The sequence below is a fragment of the Solea solea genome, chromosome 5, assembly GCF_958295425.1.
Source record: "Solea solea chromosome 5, fSolSol10.1, whole genome shotgun sequence".
Lineage (NCBI taxonomy): Eukaryota > Metazoa > Chordata > Actinopteri > Pleuronectiformes > Soleidae > Solea > Solea solea.
The window spans coordinates 20251724-20275294 of record NC_081138.1 but is presented as its reverse complement, the minus strand read 5'-3'; the positions used below and the strand labels follow the sequence as shown (position 1 = coordinate 20275294).

At 39.5% G+C, this 23571-nt stretch overlaps 1 protein-coding gene and 1 non-coding gene across 3 annotated transcripts in view; one reads left to right on the top strand and one right to left on the bottom strand.

Moving 5' to 3' along the window:
- Nucleotides 1–345: 345 nt before the first annotated feature.
- Nucleotides 346–417, top strand: trnae-cuc (transfer RNA glutamic acid (anticodon CUC)). Its single transcript has one exon. It is a non-coding gene; the product is annotated as a tRNA-Glu (tRNA).
- A 3465-nt stretch (nt 418–3882) lies between these two features.
- The window catches only part of LOC131459956 (synaptosomal-associated protein 25-A-like), a 33153-nt gene continuing 13464 nt past the window's right edge, over nt 3883–23571 (bottom strand). The window contains exons 4-10 of one of the 2 annotated variants that reach the window (XM_058630145.1): nt 21051–21159; nt 19630–19671; nt 13804–13852; nt 10371–10488; nt 5830–5949; nt 4686–4830; nt 3883–4003 (exon numbers count right to left, since the gene is read on the bottom strand). In XM_058630145.1, the coding sequence (XP_058486128.1) occupies nt 3935–4003; nt 4686–4830; nt 5830–5949; nt 10371–10488; nt 13804–13852; nt 19630–19671; nt 21051–21122 (615 nt within the window). In that variant the 5' untranslated portion in view covers nt 21123–21159 and the 3' untranslated portion in view covers nt 3883–3934. Of the gene's footprint in view, nt 4004–4685; nt 4831–5829; nt 5950–10016; nt 10135–10370; nt 10489–13803; nt 13853–19629; nt 19672–21050; nt 21160–23571 lie in introns of both variants that reach the window. The other variant, XM_058630143.1, reaches the window with a different exon arrangement.

Sequence of the window (23571 nt, the reverse complement as noted above, 5' to 3'; positions counted from 1 at the left end):
CACCTTCTGGTTGCTTTAAACCCCTACAGCGTTCAGAGCAGACGGGAGCCGACGTCCTTTGGACCACACCAGTAATGTACCATTTAAACGGATTACATACATTCAAACAAAGTATTATTATTATATTATTAGATTACTAGATAACAGATTCACTAGATAGTAGTGAAATTTAGATTACACAACTCAACAAAACTACATTCAGACTAATCGCCAAAATGTAAAACATCTTATTCATGTTTTAAAAAGCCCACAAATTAAACTATTGTGATTCAGTATTTGCTGGTATCAGAATATTTACCATCACCAGTTATCCTGGTTACCTGCTGCTCCAAGGATTGATTTCAGTCCCTGGTGGTCTAGTGGTTAGGATTCGGCGCTCTCACCGCCGCGGCCTGGGTTCGATTCCCGGTCAGGGAACTACTTCTTGGACAACGAGGTTGGTGTGGTGGTTAGCACTCATGCCTTTCACATGGAAGACCCAGTTTCAAACCCTGGCTGGAACAAAGAAACACTGCAATCCTGAAACGCACTGGTTCAAATCCCATCACTGACAGACAATTTAGGTCATTTAGGACAATACAATACATTATACTGTGACAATTTGGACGACATACTATACTATGTGGCAACCCGTGGAAGATCGCCACATAGCAAGGTTCCCAATCCACATTGCTCCCAGGGCGCTACTCAGTGTGGCAGCCCACTGCTCCTAATTCTAGGATGGGTCAAATGCAGAGAAACAATTTCCCTAAGGGGAATAATGAAGTATAAATCTTAATCTTAAAACCTTTAAGATTGTATCACTGCCTTTTAAAACCCTGCACAGTGAGAATAACACATGATTTTGTTTGCTGATTTCCCTTAAAAAGTGAAAAGTGGCCTTACTGATGTGTGTAATGTTCAAGCATTTCTAAAATAAACCTGGCGAAATAGAACATTTTCACTGCAGCCAATATGACATGAAACTGTAGGAGAAATACCGGTTACAGAGATAACAGAAATTACTGACATTAATTACTGTTCCACTCCTTTTATATTTTACTTTTATAAATAGCCAGGTTCCTGCTATAGGTCAAGTGTATGTAGAGATCACAGTAAACACTGTATTTTATGGATGTGTTGCAAGAAATAATTATACATGTTCAACATGCAATTGCCACAACAACAAGTCTGTTTTGCCCAGTGTTATTCTGAAGATAAATTCGGAAGTTGCAGATATGCACCAGCAGAGGGAGCTCCTGGTGTAAAAATACCTTCAGCACTCAGAGAGCAACAACATGAGCTTTTAGGAGTTTATTATTTAAATTTGTATTGAATAAACTACAATTGCACATGTTGTGTCTGTAAGATTTTGAATAAAACAAAACCCTTTTATTTTACTTTAAAATGTGTGAGTGTACGTGCGCATATGCACACAACACATGGCAGGGAAAAGGACGTGAGCAAAGTGTAGTGGATTAGTCTGTAGTGTGTATTTGTGGACTCAACTTCGTGTGTGTGTACTTGTTTTTGTCACCTATTGAGGACCTGGCTTAAACGCCAGCCTTGTCAGGACCAGCTAGAACATATCACACTGACAAGTGGTTCATCAATAATAAGGAGAGCAGCAGCAGGTCAGTCATGAGCATTGGTTTGTGTGTAAGTGTGGGTATACAGTCAGTGCATATACAGTGTGTGTATGTGTGTGTGCTTGTATTCACTACATCTTTATGACCTTTCCTGGCGTAGACCTTTTCAGGACCAGTCGTCCACATGGAGACAAAAACCTGGTCCTAAAAAGGCAGACCCTCAGGAACAGCTAAGATTTGATTTATGGTTAGGTAAATTTTGAATTAGGCATTCATTGGTTCTGGCTCCGGTTAGGGATTGTGCCTTTTTAAGCGGTCCAAATTCGTAGAAATCAATGCCGTGTCCCAAGAAGAATACCTGTGCAACCCTGTGCGTGTGTGTTTGTATTCGCTGCCTCTTTATGACCTTTTCTGGAGTAGACATTTTCAGGACCAGTCAACCTCATGGGGACCAAACCCTGGTCCTAAAGAGGCAGAACCTCATTTCTGAGGCACTGGTTAAGTTTAGGCCTAGATTTGAATTATGGTTAGTTTAATGATTCTGGTTAGGGATAGTGCTCTTTTTAGGCTGTCCAAATTAGTAGAAATCAATGCAGTGTCCCAAGTAGAACAGCTGCGCAAACCTGTGTGTGTGTGTGCTCGCGCATGTGTTCCTCGTGACATGGTAAACTCTAATCCGCCCTAAGCCTAGGCCACAGTAGATATCCATTAGTGTAATATGCTGCAGTCTTTCCCTCTCTGCCCCTGCCTGTCTCTTTCTATCCATCTTGTATTTTCTTCAATGCTTGCCACACACTGGTGTTTGATAGAATTCTAGTTTCCAGTCAAGTCGAGGGTACTTCAAATCCAGTAGTTAGGAGGATAAGCCTCATGATCTCTCACCTCACTGTAAAGAAACACACAAGGAGACATTTCCTTGAATTGGATCACTACAGTACAATGTGGGTTATAATAATAGATCACATTTATGTTCCCTTGTGAGCTGTCAAGGTTTCAGTTGTTATGGCGGCAACAGTATATGCTACGCTGTATATCATGAAACAAACAACAGTTGAGGACGCTCAGTTGATTCAACGTTTATGATGTTTTATTGGCATTTTTTTCCATTATTTTACAGTGATGGTTGCAGTCTGGAAAAGGTAAAGAGACGTGAAACAAAAAGAGTGGCACTATTGCAGATAATTATTGGCCTCTCATCAGTGTGGCCTTAATATGTAGCTAAATATGTAATGTTAGGATATTTTAGCATGGATAGATGAATTATTTATGGTCTTCTAGCAGTAAATGGACATGCATAACACACTTAATGCTCTACTTAATGCTGCTAGGGTTGTATTGTGGGTAAAGTAGTGCGGCCTGGTATGTGAAGAGGTTGCCAAACATCCTGTATCTGAATTTCTATTAAACTCCAACCTATAGCAAGTTTATTTGTCAATCACAAACGTTTATGATTAATGTCCACAAATGTGTCTGATGATTAAAACATTATCAATAATCCCATTCAAGTGACATAGCAATGCACAGACTTTGACACAGACACAGAGCCTTATGATACAAATATGACATTGCTGAAGTATGCTATCAGTTAAAACGTCAACCCTTGATTCTGAATGGTAAGATTTAGCTCCCTGAGGAAATTATACACTATACAATATATGGCATCAAGTCGTTTTAATACTGTTCTGTCAACAGGGTTGGTAAAATACTAAACAGTCATTACCACAAATGTCATATTTTCATCCAAATACATAATCTGGTGATTAACCTTGATCGACATTTACGATCCGAGCAGCTCCAACAGGAACCCTAATCACAAGCTGTGCAGTTTGTAAGTTCACTATATTAATGGAAAAACACTGAAGTCATGTCGCATCACAACACTGTCATTGATGAACACACAGCGTGTCTTACATGGACAAGACTACAACACTGACAGAGGGGAAGGACATTTTGGGCCAAAGGTGCACATATATTTTATAGACAAAAAAAGTGTGTGAAGAAAACGGGACATGCACTGTAACCATCAATGAAACAATTTAAGAAGCACTGTGTACAGTCGAGTTTGAGTGGATGTGCAAGTGAAATATTACTGTTTTAACAAAATCAGAAGGGTGACAACACAGAACAATACTGACAAAGGTAAGGAAACGATGGGGAGGAGGATGTATGATATGTGTACATGTGCAAACTTCTACGAGTATCACAATAAAAGCATGATTTTGCAGCGCCTGCTGTTGAGCCAAGGAAGTGAGCGCTGCTGGTGTTGGGGGTTTGAATGGGTTTGGTTGGTGTCATTATTTTTTTGGTGGGGGGGGGGGGGGGGGGGGGGGTGAAACAGGGATGAAAGCAATTCTCGCTGCAGTGTTCTAGCCACTGCCCAACATCTTTGTCGCACGCTGGTTGGCCTCATCAATCCTGGTCTTGTTGGAATCAGCCTGGAAGAGGAAAAAGTGTTAAAATCAGTGCTACATTACTAGAATGAGGAACTTCAATAAAGCTTTACATGTTTAATTCTAAAATAAAGGATATTTAACACCCAGATTTTGTTCACTGGCATGCAAATTAGATTTTATCCATTAGTGTGTAAAACCCAAACTTAATCTGCTCAAAATCGGCACAGCTGCAGCCTCATGCTTATTATGTAATCCATGTTAAATATCAATTAAATGCTGTAATGTGCTCAGTCTATTAGCAACATTATTACAATACTACAATAAAAAATATCCCCAAGTCACCACACATGTAATGTAATGTAATGTAAATAAGCCCCTTAAATAGGTATTTCACAAAGAAAGCTTGGACATTTTTGCACTTTTCTGCTTCTTAATGATTATCATACTGTATATTTCTTAATTTTGCCAATTAGAAAATTAAATGTCTTAGTATAACTAGTTGTCCAGCTTTGGATCAAACTTTACTATTCCAACAACTCAGAGACTTTATTGTTGCCTAGAAACCACTAAAGTCTTCTTGTATCCATCAGTTATTACGAATAGTGAAGTGGCAACTATATCAGAGTCATTCAGTTTTGTTCAAACATGACAAAGTCTCCAAAACAAATACACTCCAATATCCTTCATGGCAAGCGCCACCATGAGGTGCTTATTTGTACGGTACCTTTTCCATGATCCTGTCAACCTGGCGGTTCTGGGTGTCAATTTCCTGTCCCATGTCCAGGGCCATGTGACGCAGATTGCCAATGATGCCGCCCACCTGCTCCAGATTCTCATCCATCTCATTTTCCCTGGCATCGTCTGTTACCCTGGAGAACAAGAGGCACAAGTGGGACTAATTACCCGCCAGACATTATGTTATGTTATGTGATTATACCCTGGTTGACGCACAATTAAGCCCACAAAAACTGTATAGCTTGGTACAGTGCAGTGCAAGTAGATACAATATGTTATCAATTAATTTGTGGACGAAAATAAAAAGGGGCACTACTGCACCGACTGTTTGTTATGGACTGTCTAAGAAGTTCAGTGACGTGGACAGCACATAACATGACTCCTGTTCAGCCACTACTGTTACATGCGGTGGGTGAGTGGTAGAGCAAGCTGTTTGATTCCTGGCTCTGCTAGTGGCTAGAATGACTAGACTGAGTTGATAGAGCAGGAACAATGACACAAATGATCATTTGTTACAATGATGGTATGCAACACATTGAAACTTGAAGCAGATGGGCTACAGCAGCAGAAGGCCAACACATTCGGTATTTTCTGTCCATAATAAAGTGTATATGTTTCAACATTTTGCTCCTGTGTTGACTTTTCTATATATAATTCCTGGCTACTTATTGTTTTAGACCGAGAAGAATGTGTTTACAGTAAATTGAAAATAAAATGTTATCATTGCTCTGGGGAAACCAGAGTATGAAACATCAAATCAAGTCAAAGTTGATTTTTGTGGCACATTTAAGAACTATCTCGGTTGACTGCACAAACAATGCAGAAAGAACACATGCACCAAGATAAACAATCAAATGTTAAAAGAATAAAAACAACAGAGACAATAAAAGAAGTAATTTCAAAATAAGACATCAGACGAGCAACTGACATACTGTCCAAAACGCTCAGGGAAGGCAATGTTCTCAAGGATATTCTACTGTATAATCATAGTAGTATCACACTACATACTAAATGGTAGGTACACACACACATATATATCTACAGGAGTATTGTTGCATGCACATAGAAACAAAAGCACACACTACAGTAGCTACACAATACACAGACGGTCACACACACACACACTCACTTACCTGCGGATGAAGCCCCCGCTGATAGCCATCTGTTCACGCTCGTCCACCACTCGAGCTCCAGGCTGACTGTTCACCACTCCATCCTGGTTTGCTCCCCAGGCCTGGCCTCCGCCCTTTATCCTGCCACACACACATTTCTGTCAGGGCCATTGGAACCGTTGTCATGTTTATCCGTGCATGTGTGTGTTTAAGTGTATTTGTTTGTATAAATGTACAGTATGTATAAGCAGTAGATTTTGTTTTCAGCAGTGGTGCTGTTGTGGCGCGGTCCCACATATTCATTCAAGTCAAAATACTTTTACATTAAATGGCCTAATAATCATTGTAGATTATTAGTTTTGGTCTTGTGCAAGTAATGAGTTATAATCATTAGTGGCACATTGATGTAAATGTGTTAACACTGTACACGTGTTATATGTTGTTACGTGTGCACTTTGTGTGTGTGTGTGTGTGTGTGTGTCTGATGATCTTACTATTAAAACATATACAGTACATGAGTATATGTTTAGAATGCACTGTATAGTAGGATTTCAAGCCATTTGCTAAAAGCGACATGCCACGTGTGATCAGAGGCACATGCATGTACATGCATTTGCAGTCTGTCGTGAATAATTGATCCAACGTGCAGATCAATTGTGTTAAAAAAGAAAAAAAAAAAAGGACATTTATATAGAAGGGCACAGACACAGAACAGAGACTCCAGACAGACACATGTACGGTCTATGTCAACACGCAGAGTGGGAGGACATGCAAGGGAGAGACATAGCACACATTGTCGGGGACACATGGGCAACACGTAGAGAGGAACAAGATCAGATACACGTTGTATCTGTTTAAAGAAAAGCAAACTGTTAGAGTCAGCCAATAAAAAAACAAAACATGCAAGAATAAGTATAAAACACTTGTTGTACCGTAAGCCCTTCATTTAATCTCTGGATGATACACATACAGTCAAATAGTCACATGTAATTCTTAGCTTTTATTATGCTTGGAGTGCCTTGTGAGTGGAGTCACCACCAACAACGACATAATGGGTTTTTTTTAAAACCCAAATTTTACAGGTCACACCCCAATTACTTTATCAGTAAATTTGTGCATAATACTGTAAACTGTTTCAGACTATGTTAACTGCCAGTTCTGTAACATCTAATGTTATTTTGAGTAGGTAAATTACAGACAATTACACATACAGACACAGTATACGTGTGATCTTAAGTAAGCACATTTATTTGGTGACACCCCCTTCCTCAAAAAAATCTCTTTCATCCTACCAGAGAGTCCCAGCTCCCCAAGAATGACAGATTAATTCATTCATTACTTTTAAGGTGGTGCATCACAGCCACCAGGTGCTCCAAACTGTTTATTACCAACAAGCAAGAATACATTGTCTCATGCTATTTGACCCAGGGCCGTCATATAAAGAGTCTGGATCAGATGGAACACATGACATAACCACAGGGTTACATAACAAGTGTTTTCATGAGGAGGACCAAAGAGCTATAGAGCAGACAAGTTGTGAATGTGGAAGCAGGAGGTCCTTAATATAACGTCATACAGAAAACAAAAAGTAGTTACTGTTAACAAAAAAAACAAAAAAACAAAACGGCATCACCTCTGATTACTGCTGTGACACAAATAAAGTGAATGAGTTACATGTGCCACCGCCAAGATCCGGTTAAGCCCTATTTTGAAGAAAAGAACCATCTGTTGATGTAATAAATCCACAAAAAGGTTATAAAAGGTTCACACAATAAAGGAAAACATGTATAAAAAAATAAACACTAAAAATGTATCATTCTAGCTCAGATTCAAGATGGAAAAAAATAAATCCTGCTAAAAAAAAATCCTACACAAAGTACCTGACCTAAGATACAACGTACTCCATTGACTGCATTTAGTATATAATTAATTCTGCAGTCATTTCCAGAGAATATACTGAGAAATGTGTAGCAGTGAACCAAACACAAAATGACCCATGTAGTGCTATACGTCTTGGTTTGTCATCCACTTGTGTTTTCTATAGCTCTCAGATAGACAGCTGTATATAGAGGGCAGTGCATGTATTGGCCTCAGGGTATAATGTGCTCATACATGACTCAGTGGCCATGCTTTGGCTTTAAAAGGCTTGAGAACAGATCACACAGGAGTTTGGCTACACTGACATTATCTTCATATCAAAAGCTTTCAAACTTAGGGCTGGGCAATAACATAATGAACAATACTGTGATATAATTTGCCTCAGTAGCAACATAACAAATGTTCAACATATATATAGATTAAAGAACTGATACGATAATCAGTATTAGTATTGGTCCAATATTGGTCAAAATCACTCAATCGGATATTGGACAGATAAAAACGTCAAATCGGATACCATCAAAAAGTCCTATGTATCGCATGCTTTGCTATGTACAGACTGTAAAAATGTAAATAAAAGTCATTAACAGCATTTTAGCTGAGTCATGTTGTGGGCTTTTTATTTCTTCTTTATGGGAGACGAATATTTGTTACACAGCTAGAGAATTGTGTCTTTGAAAGAGCTTGAAATGGCACAAATGTGTTGGTAACAGCTTCATAGTTTAAAATGTCTAATCAGGTTTGAGATATTGGTATCAGACACAAAAATGCATTGTGCCTTCCCCAATATAGCTATAATGTTTATGCATTGTGCAACACACTTTGAGACATAACACCTATAACTGCTATTCAATAGGTTGTTTGATTGTTTTCTGTCGATAAAAGAAGTTTAAGACCACAATTAAGTACTTTATCCAACTTTCACCCTGGAGCAAAAGTGAATCTTTAATTTCTGACATGAATCAAGATAATTGATACTGTAACGACTGATTTGAAAACCTTTTATATTGGTAATATTTTTTTGGCTATATTGTCCAGCCCTACTTCTAATATATGTGTATAGGATTTAAAAGTTTTCACACTGAAATGTAGTGTGGTTATAAATTTATAATAATAATTTCATTCCGTGGGGCAACACTAACGGAGGAGAGGGAAAGGTCAACTGAAAGAAAGAGATAATTCTACATCTCTTTTTTGTAATGAATCTTCACTGTCTATCTTTGTTGAAGTCACTGTACTGAACTCATATTAAGTAGTGAAATAAGATGCTGCATCACCTTCACATCTGTAATTACAGTACAGCAAAGAGAACATGCTGAACTATTTGAACCAATTTTTTTTGTGAAACATGCTAATTTGAGAACATACCACTTTCTACTCTGTGCTCCTTGATATGATGCAGTCACCAGTAGACAGCAATGTTGGTTTATCACACAGAATGGGAACTGCCAGTCTGGCACTGTGCACGAATCTCATCTTATATACTGTATATGTATTTTGTTGAATTTGTACAATGATTCAACTGTAGACAGATTTTACTGATCCATGTCCAATCTATTCATATATTCATCTGACTTTCTGCAAGAAAAGGAAAACATATTTCCAAAAATACTAAACCTACTATAATACCATAACCTTAAAATGAGTTTTCAGATTTAATGACCTGGCCGTCAGATTACTTGGCTCACTGTGCTAATTTAATGCTAATGTTAAATACTTGATTAAAAAAGTAGTCAGCACCCATTCATATGTAAAATAAGTGCTTTTTATCTCTAAGTATGGTCAAAAAAAAAAAAATCAGATACCTAACTTTGAATGCACACCAAGAAACCAATGTAGTGGCCATAAAGTAGAAATGTGTAGCAGAGAAGGCAGCTCGTTGGTCTTTTTCTTTGGTCTGACTTTGTACACAGCATGGTGGATCATGCTGCAGGGTGTTAGGGTGGGTGTCTGGATGGGGTTCAGTGGGAAAGGTGGGTGCTGTGTCCAGATCACTGCTGGGTGGGGGGGGGATCTATCATCCAATGTGGAATGAAGGGCTTTTGAGGAAAACCACCACGGAGGAACGCAGAGCAAATACAGTGACAGCGGACCATTCTTGCATGTGTGTGTCGTGTGCATGCAAAGATTCATGCAGTCGCTCTCAACTCAAGCAAACACACTTATACATCCGTGCAGTGCTGGTGCCTGTTCAGAGAGTGTGTTGTTTTGGTTATCGGCCTGACTGCTCACACCACAGTTCACCATGCTCTATACACCAGAAGCAGAGGCAGGCAGGCAGGCAGGCACTGAAACACATGCAGTCAGGTGACACATCAGGCAGCACCTACTTGTTACAGGGACATGAACATAGACCACAGAACTGTCCTAGATTGTTCAAATTCTTTTCTGCATCCATCATGTCCTTATTGATTTGGTCCATCCCCTCCTCGATGCGCTCCAGTTGTTCTGATTACCAACACATTGTCATTTTTCCCAGCAAAAGTACGAAAGCACAGGAGAAGAGAAAAGAGGAGGAAGAAGTGTTGGGTGGAGCGAAGGAAGGAAGGAAGGGGGAGTAGAGACGGGGAAACAAAGGAGAAGAGACAAAAAAAGACATTGACTGTGACAAGAGAGACATCGGACATCACCATCACCACCAGCACTGGACAGGCAAGAGCGTGAGGCTCCTGGCCGGTACCTACTTTTTTACACATGGGCATATCAGACCACAGCATTGTCCTATATCTTTTAAATCTTTCTCGGCCTCCTTCAGGTCTGCGTGCACCTTGTTCATGCCCTCCTCCACACGATCAAGTTGCTCTGGTAGGGACAAAGGCATGAGAGCAGTGAAATAAGGTTGACTGATTGGTTTGTTTCTTTGAGAGACGGCGCTCTACGCTACTGTGCAAGAGGCACAATGCTTGGCTAGGTGCAGAAGGCAAAGCAGGCAACAAGCATTAAGGTTACCTGGATCTTTGTGAGCGGCGACTTTGAGTGGTCTTATGTGGTCTTATTTGGTCTTATTTGGTCTTATTTGGTCTTACATGTTGAAAAGGAAGAAAGCTGGTGCTGCTTTGATCAAACCAAATCTCAAACCAACCCATGAGTGAAAAAGCAAATAATCAATGAACAAGTCATTAAATAAATGTGATGAGGAACATAAATCACGCACACAGGGTTGCGCTCACTTTCTTACTTGGGTGGTTGAGAGTCCAAAGAGCTAATAAAAGGTTCTGATTCAAGGTCAGATCCTCGCTCTGCCTTTTTAATGGTTATAGGAAAGCATAGCAATTATTTCCATCAGTGGGAAGGACCACTTTGTCTTGCAGGAGATTTGATTAGTCACACTGTACTGCAGAGGACACCGGTGGTCATAGAGGGCAGGTTCAGGTGCTACAGCTGCTGCAATACACTAGATTATGAACTGAATTCATTAGCAGCATGTAATTGATTGGGACTGATAATGAAAGAATTAAGATTTGCTCCACCTCATTACAGTACAATGCTTTATGTGCACGGTTGTGTCAATATTAACAATCCAATAGTATAATGATGCTCAGGAGGGATTTTATTCTGCCTTGCACCTGCTTACAGATGTTGTCCCTTATTTTATACAATAGAATTCATTTGAGTTAAGTTCTGTCGTGTCATACTGATCCACTCATGTCTCAATAAACAGATGGCCGAGAAAAGTTTTCTTTACACCTGATTCAACAGATACCTCAATCTGAAAATAAACTAAAGAAATAAATTGCACAAATGTTTCATGTGGAGGATAGAGGCGGTAGAAGATGAGTAAGTGAGTGAATTTCATGAAGGTGACAACATCTGTGAGGGTTCTTAGTCATCTTCAGGAGATGGTTTCAGGACTCCGTTGCTCCCCACTTCCTGTTCTTGGTCTTAGTTTAGCTTCCCCACCATTTACCTGACCATGTCTGCTTCCTGTCCCTGTTGTTACCAGTCGATAATAACGCTCTATGTGGTATCTTACAAACACAAACAGTGAGGCAACATGTCCATGGATAAAAATGTATTACAGCAGTGCTGCCAAGAGTGAATTTTGCATCTATCGTCAAGATGCTGCACTCAATGCTTACCTTTTTTTATTTATGTTTGAATCCCATTGATTCCCAATTGTCTTTTCTCTAATTCCAAGACTTTGATCTCAGTCACATTTCAAATTCATGCGTTTACAGTCCCTAAAAGATAAGTCTATTACTTAAGTGTTCTCTACTGTGTATATCCTGACATGGGACAAGCTGTGATGTTCCAGTCTCATAATAGAGTAGTAAACAAAAAAAGCTGGAAAAAAAGGAACGTCATTAGCAATAAAGACCAACCATACGTCACGTACATGCACAACCTGCAGGAGCTACAATCAAAGGGATGTTTTGTGCTCTGAGCCAACACCACACTTGCTACATGAAGCTGAGTTCACTGAGGCGGAGATGCAATCCATCAGCACTGACTACAGTGTAATTTGGGTCAACGTGCATGTAACAGCCATGCAGGGAGCAAGTCAATAGCTGCAGTGAGACCTCCACCACAGGTAATACATCACTGAGAGACAAATGTCCTCCTGTATGGCCTGTGTGTGTGTGTGTGTGTGTGTGTGTGTGTTCACACAAGTGTGTAAAGGGCAGCTACACTCCTGTTTACAGCTTGACATGACTTCATTAATCACCGCAGCATGAGAAGCTATTACTTTTTTCTTTGGCAATATAAGAGGAAATTGTTGACATTAATATCATGGAGTAGACTGTATGTCAGAGAAAAATGGAGTCAAGGCTTGCACAGGCAGGAGGGGGGAGATGGGAATGAAGACAAGGCTTCTACAGGCAAAGGAGAAGAGAAGAAGAGGTCAGGACTTAAAAGGAAACTAGAGTTCAGTTGCTAACAACAGAGAGAAGTGAGAGAAGTAGTGAAAGGAAAAGGAAGAAGAAGAGGAGGCCTGGATAGGTGGAGGGTCAAAGGGAGAGAACTGCTCCTAATTCTAGGATGGGTCAAATGCAGAGAAATAATTTCCCTAAGGGGATTAATAAAGTATGCAGCAAAAAAAAATTAACTGAGAGGGAGAGGTCATTTAAATCTGTGAATTGATTGCTGTCCTGTGACAACAGCAGTGAGCATGTGCACCGTGGCAGCAATAAGTCCAAGGTGAAGACAAGAGGAAAGAGAGGGAGGGCGGTGGCTGCTATCTGCCCCTCTGACAGGCCAACTACTCTCAGGCTCGTTCACGCATTGGAACTGAGAACAGAACCAACACACACACATCCTCCACACATTGTGGACACTCCACATCACTGGCAAACGTACCAACAAATCATCAGCCATGTGGGGTATGAACTAGCACTTCATTTCAAGTCCCATTGCATTAGTCCAAACACAACACTATTGACATTTGTCTCTGTAACATTTTTTCAAAATATCTGCAGTCAAAGTTCATCGTGACATGCACTTAAACCTCTCTGTAATATAAAAAAGTGTTCTTTTTCAGAGTCGCAAAGGTTAAATTTGGCATTTTTAATATCAAAACCTCCAATGTCCCTATTTGATCTGACATTTAACAATACATCAGCAAATTATAAATACATTACTATATTTGTATGTATATATGTACTGTATACATATATATATATATATATATAGCTGTGAATGAATAAATAAATAAATAACATACCACATCTCATTGGTAAAAACGTGCATTAAGTATCACAAACATGCTCAGTATTAACCACCACTGTTAAGTCACTACTGCATCCCCTGCTGTAGCAGAACTTCCAAGAATAATTATATATTAAATAAAGATATACTTGACTTAAACGCCAGTAAAACTGTATAACTGATGTTATTCAGTGAAATAAGCGGCAGCAAAGCAGAAGGCTGGCTCAGCAGTCACATACAGTATAACCATGTTAGCGTCATGACCTCAGACTGCAGCCAAGGTTATACTTTCAGGGGAAGTGGCATGAACTTCAGCGATTAAAAACCGTAAAGGTGATTTCTTTTCTCCCTGCTGCTGTACATTTGAATTTGGGATTCTTATGTGTTAGATGCTGCAGCTGATGACTCTCTCACACTATGGTAAAGCAGATTACACGTAAAAGCCGGAGAGACGGTGTTGAGAGATCTTACCTCCCTGCTCATCCAACATAACCAGGGTCCTGATACCAGCATCTTTACTCTGACAGACAGATAAAGAGAGAGGGAGAATGAAGAGAAGCGAGGAATAAATTAAACAGATCAGTGAAGGTCAACAGAGCAGAACAAAGCAAAGCTCACAGGGCAGCTGAGGTAACAATTTACATTTTGAAATAATTTTTCTTAGACTGTGACTAATCTGTCTGGTCTAATGGGAAGAGGTCAACTTTAGAGGTCTTTCCCTAAAGGTTGACATTTTTGGACATCCACAGTCCACATTGTTTCTAGTTAATATAATATTTAATGTAAAGTAAAAACCCAGTAAAACTATTATTTGAACAGTTAATGAATTAATATATGTAGGCTCAGTCCCTAGGGGAAAGACCAAAAAAAAATAATGTTGTACTGTATATATATTCCTGCAAGATTTTGCACACATTTCACACAATAGACTTGTCCACCAAATGGCATGTGCTATATTTGTTCTGTTCTGAGCGGGTACCAGAGATTTGTTGACAAAGCTCCAGTAATGTTACATTCTGAGTTGGCTTCCACTCTCAGACACACACGCACCCATGTGCAGTAGTACACAGAACACAGGCATCCATGCAAATTCAGAATGCTGCTACAGTCCGCGTGCAAGCACCTCATCACATAACAACACACTTCAGTAAGCACACAATAACCATATTAACCACTGTGCATACAACAAAACAACAGCTTTGTGCTCTCCACGAGTCCGAGGCCTTTTAAAGTCCAAAGAACATTCAGTTCATGCGTCGGCTATTTTGGATCAGAGAGCATCCTGACCCTCTTGGAGCAGTGATAGATGGAATTTGCATAGGGAGTCAGTCAGATGTGGCACTGATATTCATATATCAATCACATTAGCTATGATAATAATGAGCCAGTAGGTGCTGATGTGTGTGAGAGTGAAGTTTAGTGTTTTTTGAAGAGTCAGCACTCTTGGAGAACTGTTTGTTTACCCATCAGGAATCATGGGAAAGAGAAGTCGTTGCCATTTTGAGGGTCACTACAAACAATAGGGATTCTGAAGATGCCAACTGGCACAGTCCGATATGGTGATATCACATTTTTCTGCATGGCTACACAACTCAGCTCACTTGCTACACAATCCCAAGCTGAAACCTGACAATGTTTTTCTCCGCAAAAAACGTGAGTTGCTACAACAAAGAATACAAAGAAGGTAGGAATTAATGTCTGTCTTTACATAAAATGTCTAGACTAGAGGTTTGGCAAACATAGTCTGCCTCACAAAAAAGGGTGGATTATTATTATTATTATTATTATTATTATTATTATTATTATTATTATTATTAATAATAATAATAATAATAATAATAATAATAAAAATATCTAGTAATTGTCGGAAAGGAGAGGATGGCAAAAGCAATGGAAGGAGTAAGAGGACTGTTGATATTAACACAGAGTCCTCAGTGGCCTCTTATTGATTTTTTACTTGGATATCTTCTCTATTGTCTCCTGAAATCTATTTCAACTCAGTCAGTGTAGAAACAGAGGCACCACAATGACCTGGTCAACCAGCGCTTGAGATGATACTGTATCCGATACACACACACACACACACACACACACACAAATCTAGTGTGGAGCCGTACATTTAGTATTCAAATCAATCAAAGGATCAGATGGTTGATTAAAGATACACGTCACATCCCGCAAAATACACCAGATTAATGGTTGTAAAAGGTGATGTTCAAGCTTTCCTCTTTCTTTTGTCAATTCATTTAATCGATTAACTTATTTATTTGCTTTCTTGGTCAGCAGCTTGACTTAAAGACAGACAACGAGTTAAAACATTTAACCCGGGTCTGTGTAGAGGTAATGAAGTTAGTCTACCAGCATCTATAAAGATTTATAAAGATCACTTTCACTGACGTACAGGGATTTTGAAACATGTGCAAAACACAGCTATATTTAATCAGCAGAGATTACCAATACTAGTCGAGAAAGACTGCAAGCATACAACTCATCGTATATACGACACAATACGACATGAAATTATCAACCAGAACATTGTTGGACAGAGCTGGATGAGCTGTGACCCGCTGTTTCGTGTTTTTGTGCTGTTTTCAACAGTGGCAGACATAACTGAGCATTTTGGTTACAGTTATGAAAGTGCCGTCAAGTTTACGAAATAGTAATGGTTTAGTTACATTAATACACAAACACCACTTCAGGAACAGATACAGGTTTAAATTAAAAAGTAGTGCATCCTTTAGTTTACAGCTGACTATAAATGTCCAACTTAAATTCTATAATAATAATTTTAATATGTTTATATTAAATGCATGATTAAGACTAATTTTAAACCACTTTCTATGGTAAGTATAGCGTTTTGTAGCTATGTCACAGCCCGAGTGAATGTAACGCCTTGTGTAATGTCGTCTCTGACTGACGTACTTCACAGGCTCCTTTCTATCTCTCTGTTTATCTCACACTGTCCTCATCCTCTCAGCTCCTCTCCTGGCCACGTTCCATCTCTCACACTTGTTTTCTTCACATCTCATTTCAGCCACCAAGCAGTTTCTCATTTCTCTTGTTTGCAGGCCCCCGAGAGGAGATAAGAGTTTTCATAAAAATAGGTCTCTAGACCACCCTTGATAAAAACCCTTTTCAATGTGTGGCTCCGTGAAGTCACTTCATGACAAATAGATTTCATGACTGAACTATAATTTGCTGTTTTATATATATAATCCTGTCTTCAGAGCTTTACTATACTTTTATTTGATATTATTGGATAAATATTTCCTTTTTACAAAGTCTACAAAGCAAATATCGATATTTTAATTAACAAATTAAGGCTCTCTAAAGTAAACAGTCCCTGCCAGTTTCATGTCTCCTCATGGTGGCACAGCTCAAATGTATGAGGGAAACTTAGGCGGAAGTTACCTGACTGAAGAAGAGGGAGTTTACTGTAGAGCCGCAACTAACGATTATTTTCTCGATTTATCGTTCGGTCCATAAAATATCAGAAAACCTTAAAAAATGTTGATCTGTTTTTCGTCAAACCTGGAAATGATGTTCTCAAATGTCTTGTTTTGTCCACAAACTGATTGAAAATGATTAACTTTTAATGATTTCTTTGTTATCCACAGCAAAGAAATTATAAAAATAGTTACATTTGAGAAGCTTAAACAATCAGAAATCTTGTTTTAATCATGAAAACAGCTCCAAACCAATTAATCGATTATCAAAATAGTTGTCAATTAATTTAGTAATTGATTAATAATCGATTAATCCATGAATTGTTTCAGCTCTAGTCTACAGCGGGATAATGGTGGAGAAAGCTACTTTAAGAGATGTCCCAACCACGTTCAATACATTGACTTTATGCACTTTGTTCTCTGTGTTGTGAATAAACGGAGACATCATGCCCTTTTAACTTTTCACGGATGTTTTGTTTTCTTCAGCTGGACAAATATCATGACATATGATTGTCTTGTGATGTACTGACTATCACAGAATCTAGCATGTATCGCGTAACGTATCATATTGTGAGGTACTCCCTAAAATGAACCCAGGAATTGTTTTTATATTGTAAATGTAAAAAGAAAAAAAGATTATTAATTTATTTAACAAACTCAGAGATGCTGCAGACTTATAGACATATCACTTAGTTGATACTTCTATGTTGCATGCTGGTCTAGAGGTTAAGGTTTGGTCACATTCACGTGACTCAAGGACATATCTCGCAGTGAGTCTGAACACGACCTTAAATCAACATCTTGAGATTTCTTCCTGTTAAAAGAGAGTTTTCTCTCTTTTTCTCTCCACTGTTGCCAAGTGCATGTTCATTGTGTTCCTGTTTGGCTTCTTTAAAGTGCCTTGAGATAATGTATGTTATACAGATACATTTAATTGAATTAATGCATGGTAGTGGTAATAATGAGGGTACAGTGTATAGCACAATACAGCTAAAGGCTAATTCCTCCACTATTCTTTAATAGATGTTATGCAAGACATTACACTATAACAAAAACCACTTAGCCTATAGATGCATAAACCTGATATAGTTTCAGTCCAGACCCCGTACTTGGACAGACTCAAACAAGCAGGTATCACTGCACAGATCTCAGATAGATCACCGGACGACGAGTGTAGCCTGACTGCACTGAATGCTCCCCACTTATTCTATTAGCGTAAAGCTTCACTATAAGCCCTTTTAACGCCAAGGTCATGGAGCATTAGTGCATGCTCACAACCTCCTGTGTGAGTGAAAGGTGCACTGTACTGCTCTGTGAGGAAACAATACATCCAATTCAAAAGGGTCAACAGAGAAAATATAATTAAATATGGCTTTTGTCACGTAGATACTGTTGCCATTTCTGCCACTAGTCTTTCAATCTTTCAATCAAAACAATGACAAAAGATCTAGTTTGATGCCTTTGTGAAGCAGCATGGAATCATGGGAATTGGTGTCCAGGGAGAACATAGACAGCAGAAGATGCAGCACACGGCAAAGAGTAGACGTGGTCCACTAGTGACAAATACACACAATAAAAGGCAAAAACATAAGACAACATACTGGCCAACTAGTACAATCTTTTAGACATTTCAGTGCAGAAATGTTGCATATTATATCACTGAATCTAGACACATAGTCTAAACTGGAAAAAGAAAACACAGATACATATGAAAGCTGTTGGCTCTCATCCATAAAGCATTTGCTTATTGGCAGTCTGTATTGAGCCCGTTTCTGGAGAGAGAGACACTAAGTGAGATGGATAAAGAGCACGCTGTCAGTCAGACAGAGTGGACGAGATAAACATGACACAGTGGCCGTTTGCCTCGTTCTCTTTCATTCTCTCCTCGCCCAAGAGCATCCGTGAGCATCACAGGGGAAAAACACTCTGAGCGAATAAAACTCGGGATATTTTCATCAGAGACTGCCGTTTGAAACAAACAAAATGGCATTCTCTTGGCATTATCCACAAAAGGTCAAATATTCAGCCACCATCAGTGAAAACGTCTGTCTGTCGAACTGGTCACTGTCAGCCACAGGACTCACACTGTTCCTTCAGGCTTTGGTCTCCGAAACCAGCAGATATGACAGTTCCCAACACACATGTGGATTTAATGTCGGCAGCAGCATTTAAAGCTGACTTTGTGCCAATGTTTCTTTGTAAAAGCATATATACTGCAGTATAAGTTGATACTTTTACCATTTTCTTTAGAAAGATATTGTTTGCTGTTTGCTGCTCTTCTACAACTAAAATCTCACAAACTTACAGATATACTGTAGGAGCTCACAGTGTCATGTACAAACGCAGCACAGACACCTGGTTATAAAACCATCATTACATTTGTGTAGATGGTCACTGTGCCAAGAAAGCCACACTTCCTGGACACCAAGCACTGCAATTTACAGTGTCAGTGTACGAACAATATAAGCTGATCATTTCTTATGATCACTGACCTTTCACATTTAAGATGTCTCTCATGCTTTGTTTATTTTTTTTAAAAGCCAAATATACAGTATTTATGTTTATAAATTAAAAAAATAAACATTGTATGTATAAAGATACTTAGCTGATTTTAATAATTGTTTTTAAAAAGCAAGTGCACCCTAAAACCTCCTCAGTCAATTCTTTAAATCATTGGCTGATAATATGAATGAAAAAAAACATGTAATGTAATGTACAGGTTAAGAAGAGAAAAAAAAAACCCAGCTCCACTGCTTAGCAAAGGTAACGATAACTGTAAACAGATGTGAATGTGTCTAATTTCATGCTGTTGCAGTTGGTGAGTTGGTGTTTGTCCTACTGTTCCACTCACCTCCTCAACCAGAGCCAGCATTCGTCGAGTGCTTTCCAAAGACTGCAAGAGAGAAAGAGTGCTGATTAGCTGAGAGTCCACGAGAGAGGGAATGCAGACGTGTAACAATCATCACGTGCATCACAGTGTGTGTGAATGTAAATTACAACTTATAACTGATACTCAGGTCATATAAAAAGCCTTGATTCTTCCTTTGTTCTATTCTCTCTTCCTCTACCAAACTTTAGTTTCTGACTGAATCCCGGTCATGTCTTAAACCCAACAACTATTTCATTCCTAATCCTCATTTCACGGTTTCCCCTTGGTAATCTCATCACCATCCATCCCTGTGTCCCACGTTCCTCCCTTCGTTTCCGCCCATCACATCCATTGAGCCTCTTGGCCCGGCATTATCTCCTCATGAATTTTAAATGAGGCTATTTGAGCTCCTCCATTATTCCACGGCTCATCCTAACTCATTATAAAAGGGGAAAGTTCTCCATTATTAAAAAAATAAAAAAAAATTTAAAAAAAAAGGAAAAAATTCACAGTCTTGATTAAGGAGACGTGGAGAAGAAATGACTTAAACAAGCGGAGGTCACAGTGAAGCAGATGTGTCCTGTGGCCTGGAGGCTGTGGAGGCTCATTTGTGTCTGAACAGGACATTTTGAAATGTCAGACGCTAATGGTCATGTCTGAAGTTTGGAACTTAAGTCCTCACTTTTTCTTCTTTCTGGGTTTTGCTACTATTTTCACCCACAGGAACACAGTCACACTGTTACTGCATTTCTTTATTTATTATATATATTTATATGAATACATTTTTAAAAAAATAAAAAAATTGATAATTCATCCTTTTCGGCATGGAGTTTGCATGTTCTCCCCGTGTGTGTGTGTGGGTCTCCTCCGGGTCCTCCAGTTTCCTCCCACAGTCCGAAAACATGCAGATTTGTAGATTAGACAAATTGGACACTCTACATTGACCAAAGTGAATGGTTGTTTGTCTCTATGTGTCCCTGTGATGGACTGGTTGACCTGTCCAGGGTGTACCCCGTCCTTCGCTCTATGTCAGCTGGGAGTGGCACCAGCGACCCTCATGTAGAGGTAGAAGACGGAAATATAATAATATTAATAATATAATATCATTTTTATTGACTTCTCTTGCAACAGTAGGCCCACACTTTGGAAATCACTCTAGCTTTATATCTGTGTTTCCCAAACTTGTTAGTTCTGAATATTCTACTGCCATTTCTATAGAACACAATATTATTTTTGAATAGTTGAATGAATGAATGAATGAATGAAGGAATGAATGAATAGAATAACCTTTGTTTAGGGTGTCCAAATAAATGGAAGTCAATGGAGTGTCCTAAGAAGAATAGCTGCAGAAACCTGTGTGTGTGTGTCCAGGTATACAGGTGTGTCTGTGTGTTTCACTGTACCTCATCGGCTATCTGGTCTGCACGTGTCTGCATGTCGGACAGCTCATTACGCATGTCTGATTCGTCTGCCATGACGACTGCTGAACTCTGACCTCAGAAACAGGAAAGACTAAAGGAAAAGGGGTGAGACAAGGGGAGGAAGAAGCAGGTTAGTGCACCAACAACACTTCAAAAATAAAAGATATCATGTGAAAGAGTTTAGCATAAGTGTTCAACTTACACCAGCTTAACTTAGATCAATTTATTCACACATTTGAGATGGGAAGAAAAGAGAAAGAGTTATAATGAATTATTCATTCCTGAAGAGGACAGCACTTTGTATGGATGCCAACTGCCGTAAAACCCAGATAATACAAATGCAGCTCTACTCTGATCATTTGAAAAAGTCAAGCTTTAGAACATAGTTTTTGTTTGCTATAGAATCAAAGCTGGGGCATTGTGAGATACCATAAAATATGAACCACTATACTCTGAAGCAAGGATGAAAACTTAATGACATGAATTGTTTAGAACGCTCATGTATTACATTTTTAAAACTGGCATAGAACATAGAGCAATTCAACTGATTGCAGTGTATGCCATGCACTAATTGTGTTCAGCCCTAGAGGTCACTAAAATGTGTTGAGTTGCATTTAATTTTCAGACAAATATAATATAATCTATTATTTATCCCGTAGTATCAAGATATCGTCTCTCCCCCATCTGGGGCGTCATCCAGAGTTTGGAGAAGTTGGTCGGGAGGATCACAATCACCCTCAATTTGCCGTGCTTCAGCAGCAACGACAATAGAGAAATAAAGAAAAATCAGTTTGAAGATCAGACTTGACTCCTTCTATGAATCCCAAAGTCAACACTCCGTGCAGTGCTCAGGTCCAGTGTCAGGGGTGTTGTTATTTCTGCTTAGTCAGTGTGAAGAGCCCAATGAAATACCATCAACCCATGAAACAGGTAGCGAATATATATCGACGGAGCTAAAGATAGAGTTTCAGGGATCAACGGTAAATCGAGAGGAGCGCACACCGTCGCTCCAACAGTGAGAAGGAACAGTATCAGGACAGAGACAGGGATCTATTTTTGCTCCTCTGGCTCTCTGCCAGACAGTTTTTCATGAAGCTTCACACAGCGGAGCAGGAAATATGGCCCATGAAAAATGTATGTGGCTGTTACTCTGCAGCTGACAGCTCTCCATGCTGCTGGTGGTCGGGGTGAAGGTGAGGCGACAAAACCAGCTCCGTCTCTTTGTTTCTTTAATTCCTTCACTCGCTCACTCGTCTGCTTTGCCGCTGCTGCCTCACGCTGAACAATAAAGCCACTAATGAGGCTCATAATCTGATTTGGCCCAATTAGATCTCACTTGTGCGTCTAGTGCTCTGTTCTGTCAATTGCACAAATCATACGGAGGATTTTCTTTTTCTTTTTTTGTACGTGTCTTGTCGCTGATATAAACGTAACCACGCAGCAGCTTTCAGCTTGGGGATCATTCATGCTTTATGTAATCTACTTTATGTTCAGCGTAGCAACGGGACAGCAGACCAAGGGACTATTGACTTCACGACTCAATCAAGGGCTGTGACAGCAGAAAGAGACTGTTGAAGGATGAATGCAGGAGTTGGTTATGGTATATAACTTCTTGGTAGGTGACTGGTGGATTGTACCAGATCTTGTTAGTCAGTTTACAGCCCGGGCCATCCATCCATCAATCACGTCCACAAGGTCAGCAAGAGCCACAGCTGGATGTTTGATAAAGTATCTCCTTGTACTGCTCCGCCCTCTGCCTATCTGTCTGCCTGCCTGCCTGCCTGCCTGCCTGCCTATCTGTCTGTCTGTTATCCTGCCTGCCTATCTGTCTGTCTGTCTGTTAGGCTGCTTGCCTGTATGTTTGTCTGTCTCCCAGTGGAGTTGTCAGGCCAGTTAATAATTGAACATGTGCCCGGAAAAAGGAGGAGGAGGAGGAGGAGGGGAAAAACAGCCATTTTAAAGAGCTTCTCTAATTGTGTATATGTGTATGTGTATGTGTGTGTGTGTGTGTATAGTAGGCTGTATGGACCAACTGTCAAGCAAACCTATCTTTGTGAGGATACAACTTCAACAGCTTTGAGGATTAAGGTTAATTCTAACCCTGGTTTTAGGGTTAGAATTAGGTTTAGGTTTAGGCTTTTAGTTGTGATGGTTAAGGCAAGGGGCTAGGGTCTGCATTATGTCCATGATTTTACTTTTTATACTTGGGACAACTTGGGACAACATAGCCTCGAGCTCCAGGTCATAAATCAGCAACATAAGAAGTGAATATACAGACAACACTAATGTTACAAAAGAGAACAAACTGAACAAATAAATGATTTGAGGAAAAGACACTTTGCTTTGTCCATGTGCACACACTGTCTGCACGACTGTTTTGTTTCCAGAATGGCAGTGAACCAAGACTGATCATGACTCTGGCGACGCTGCCTTCATGCCCACTTGTTATCAGTGAGGATGTGGTTGTGTTGTCAGTGGCAACCGTACTGAATTTGCAGTGACG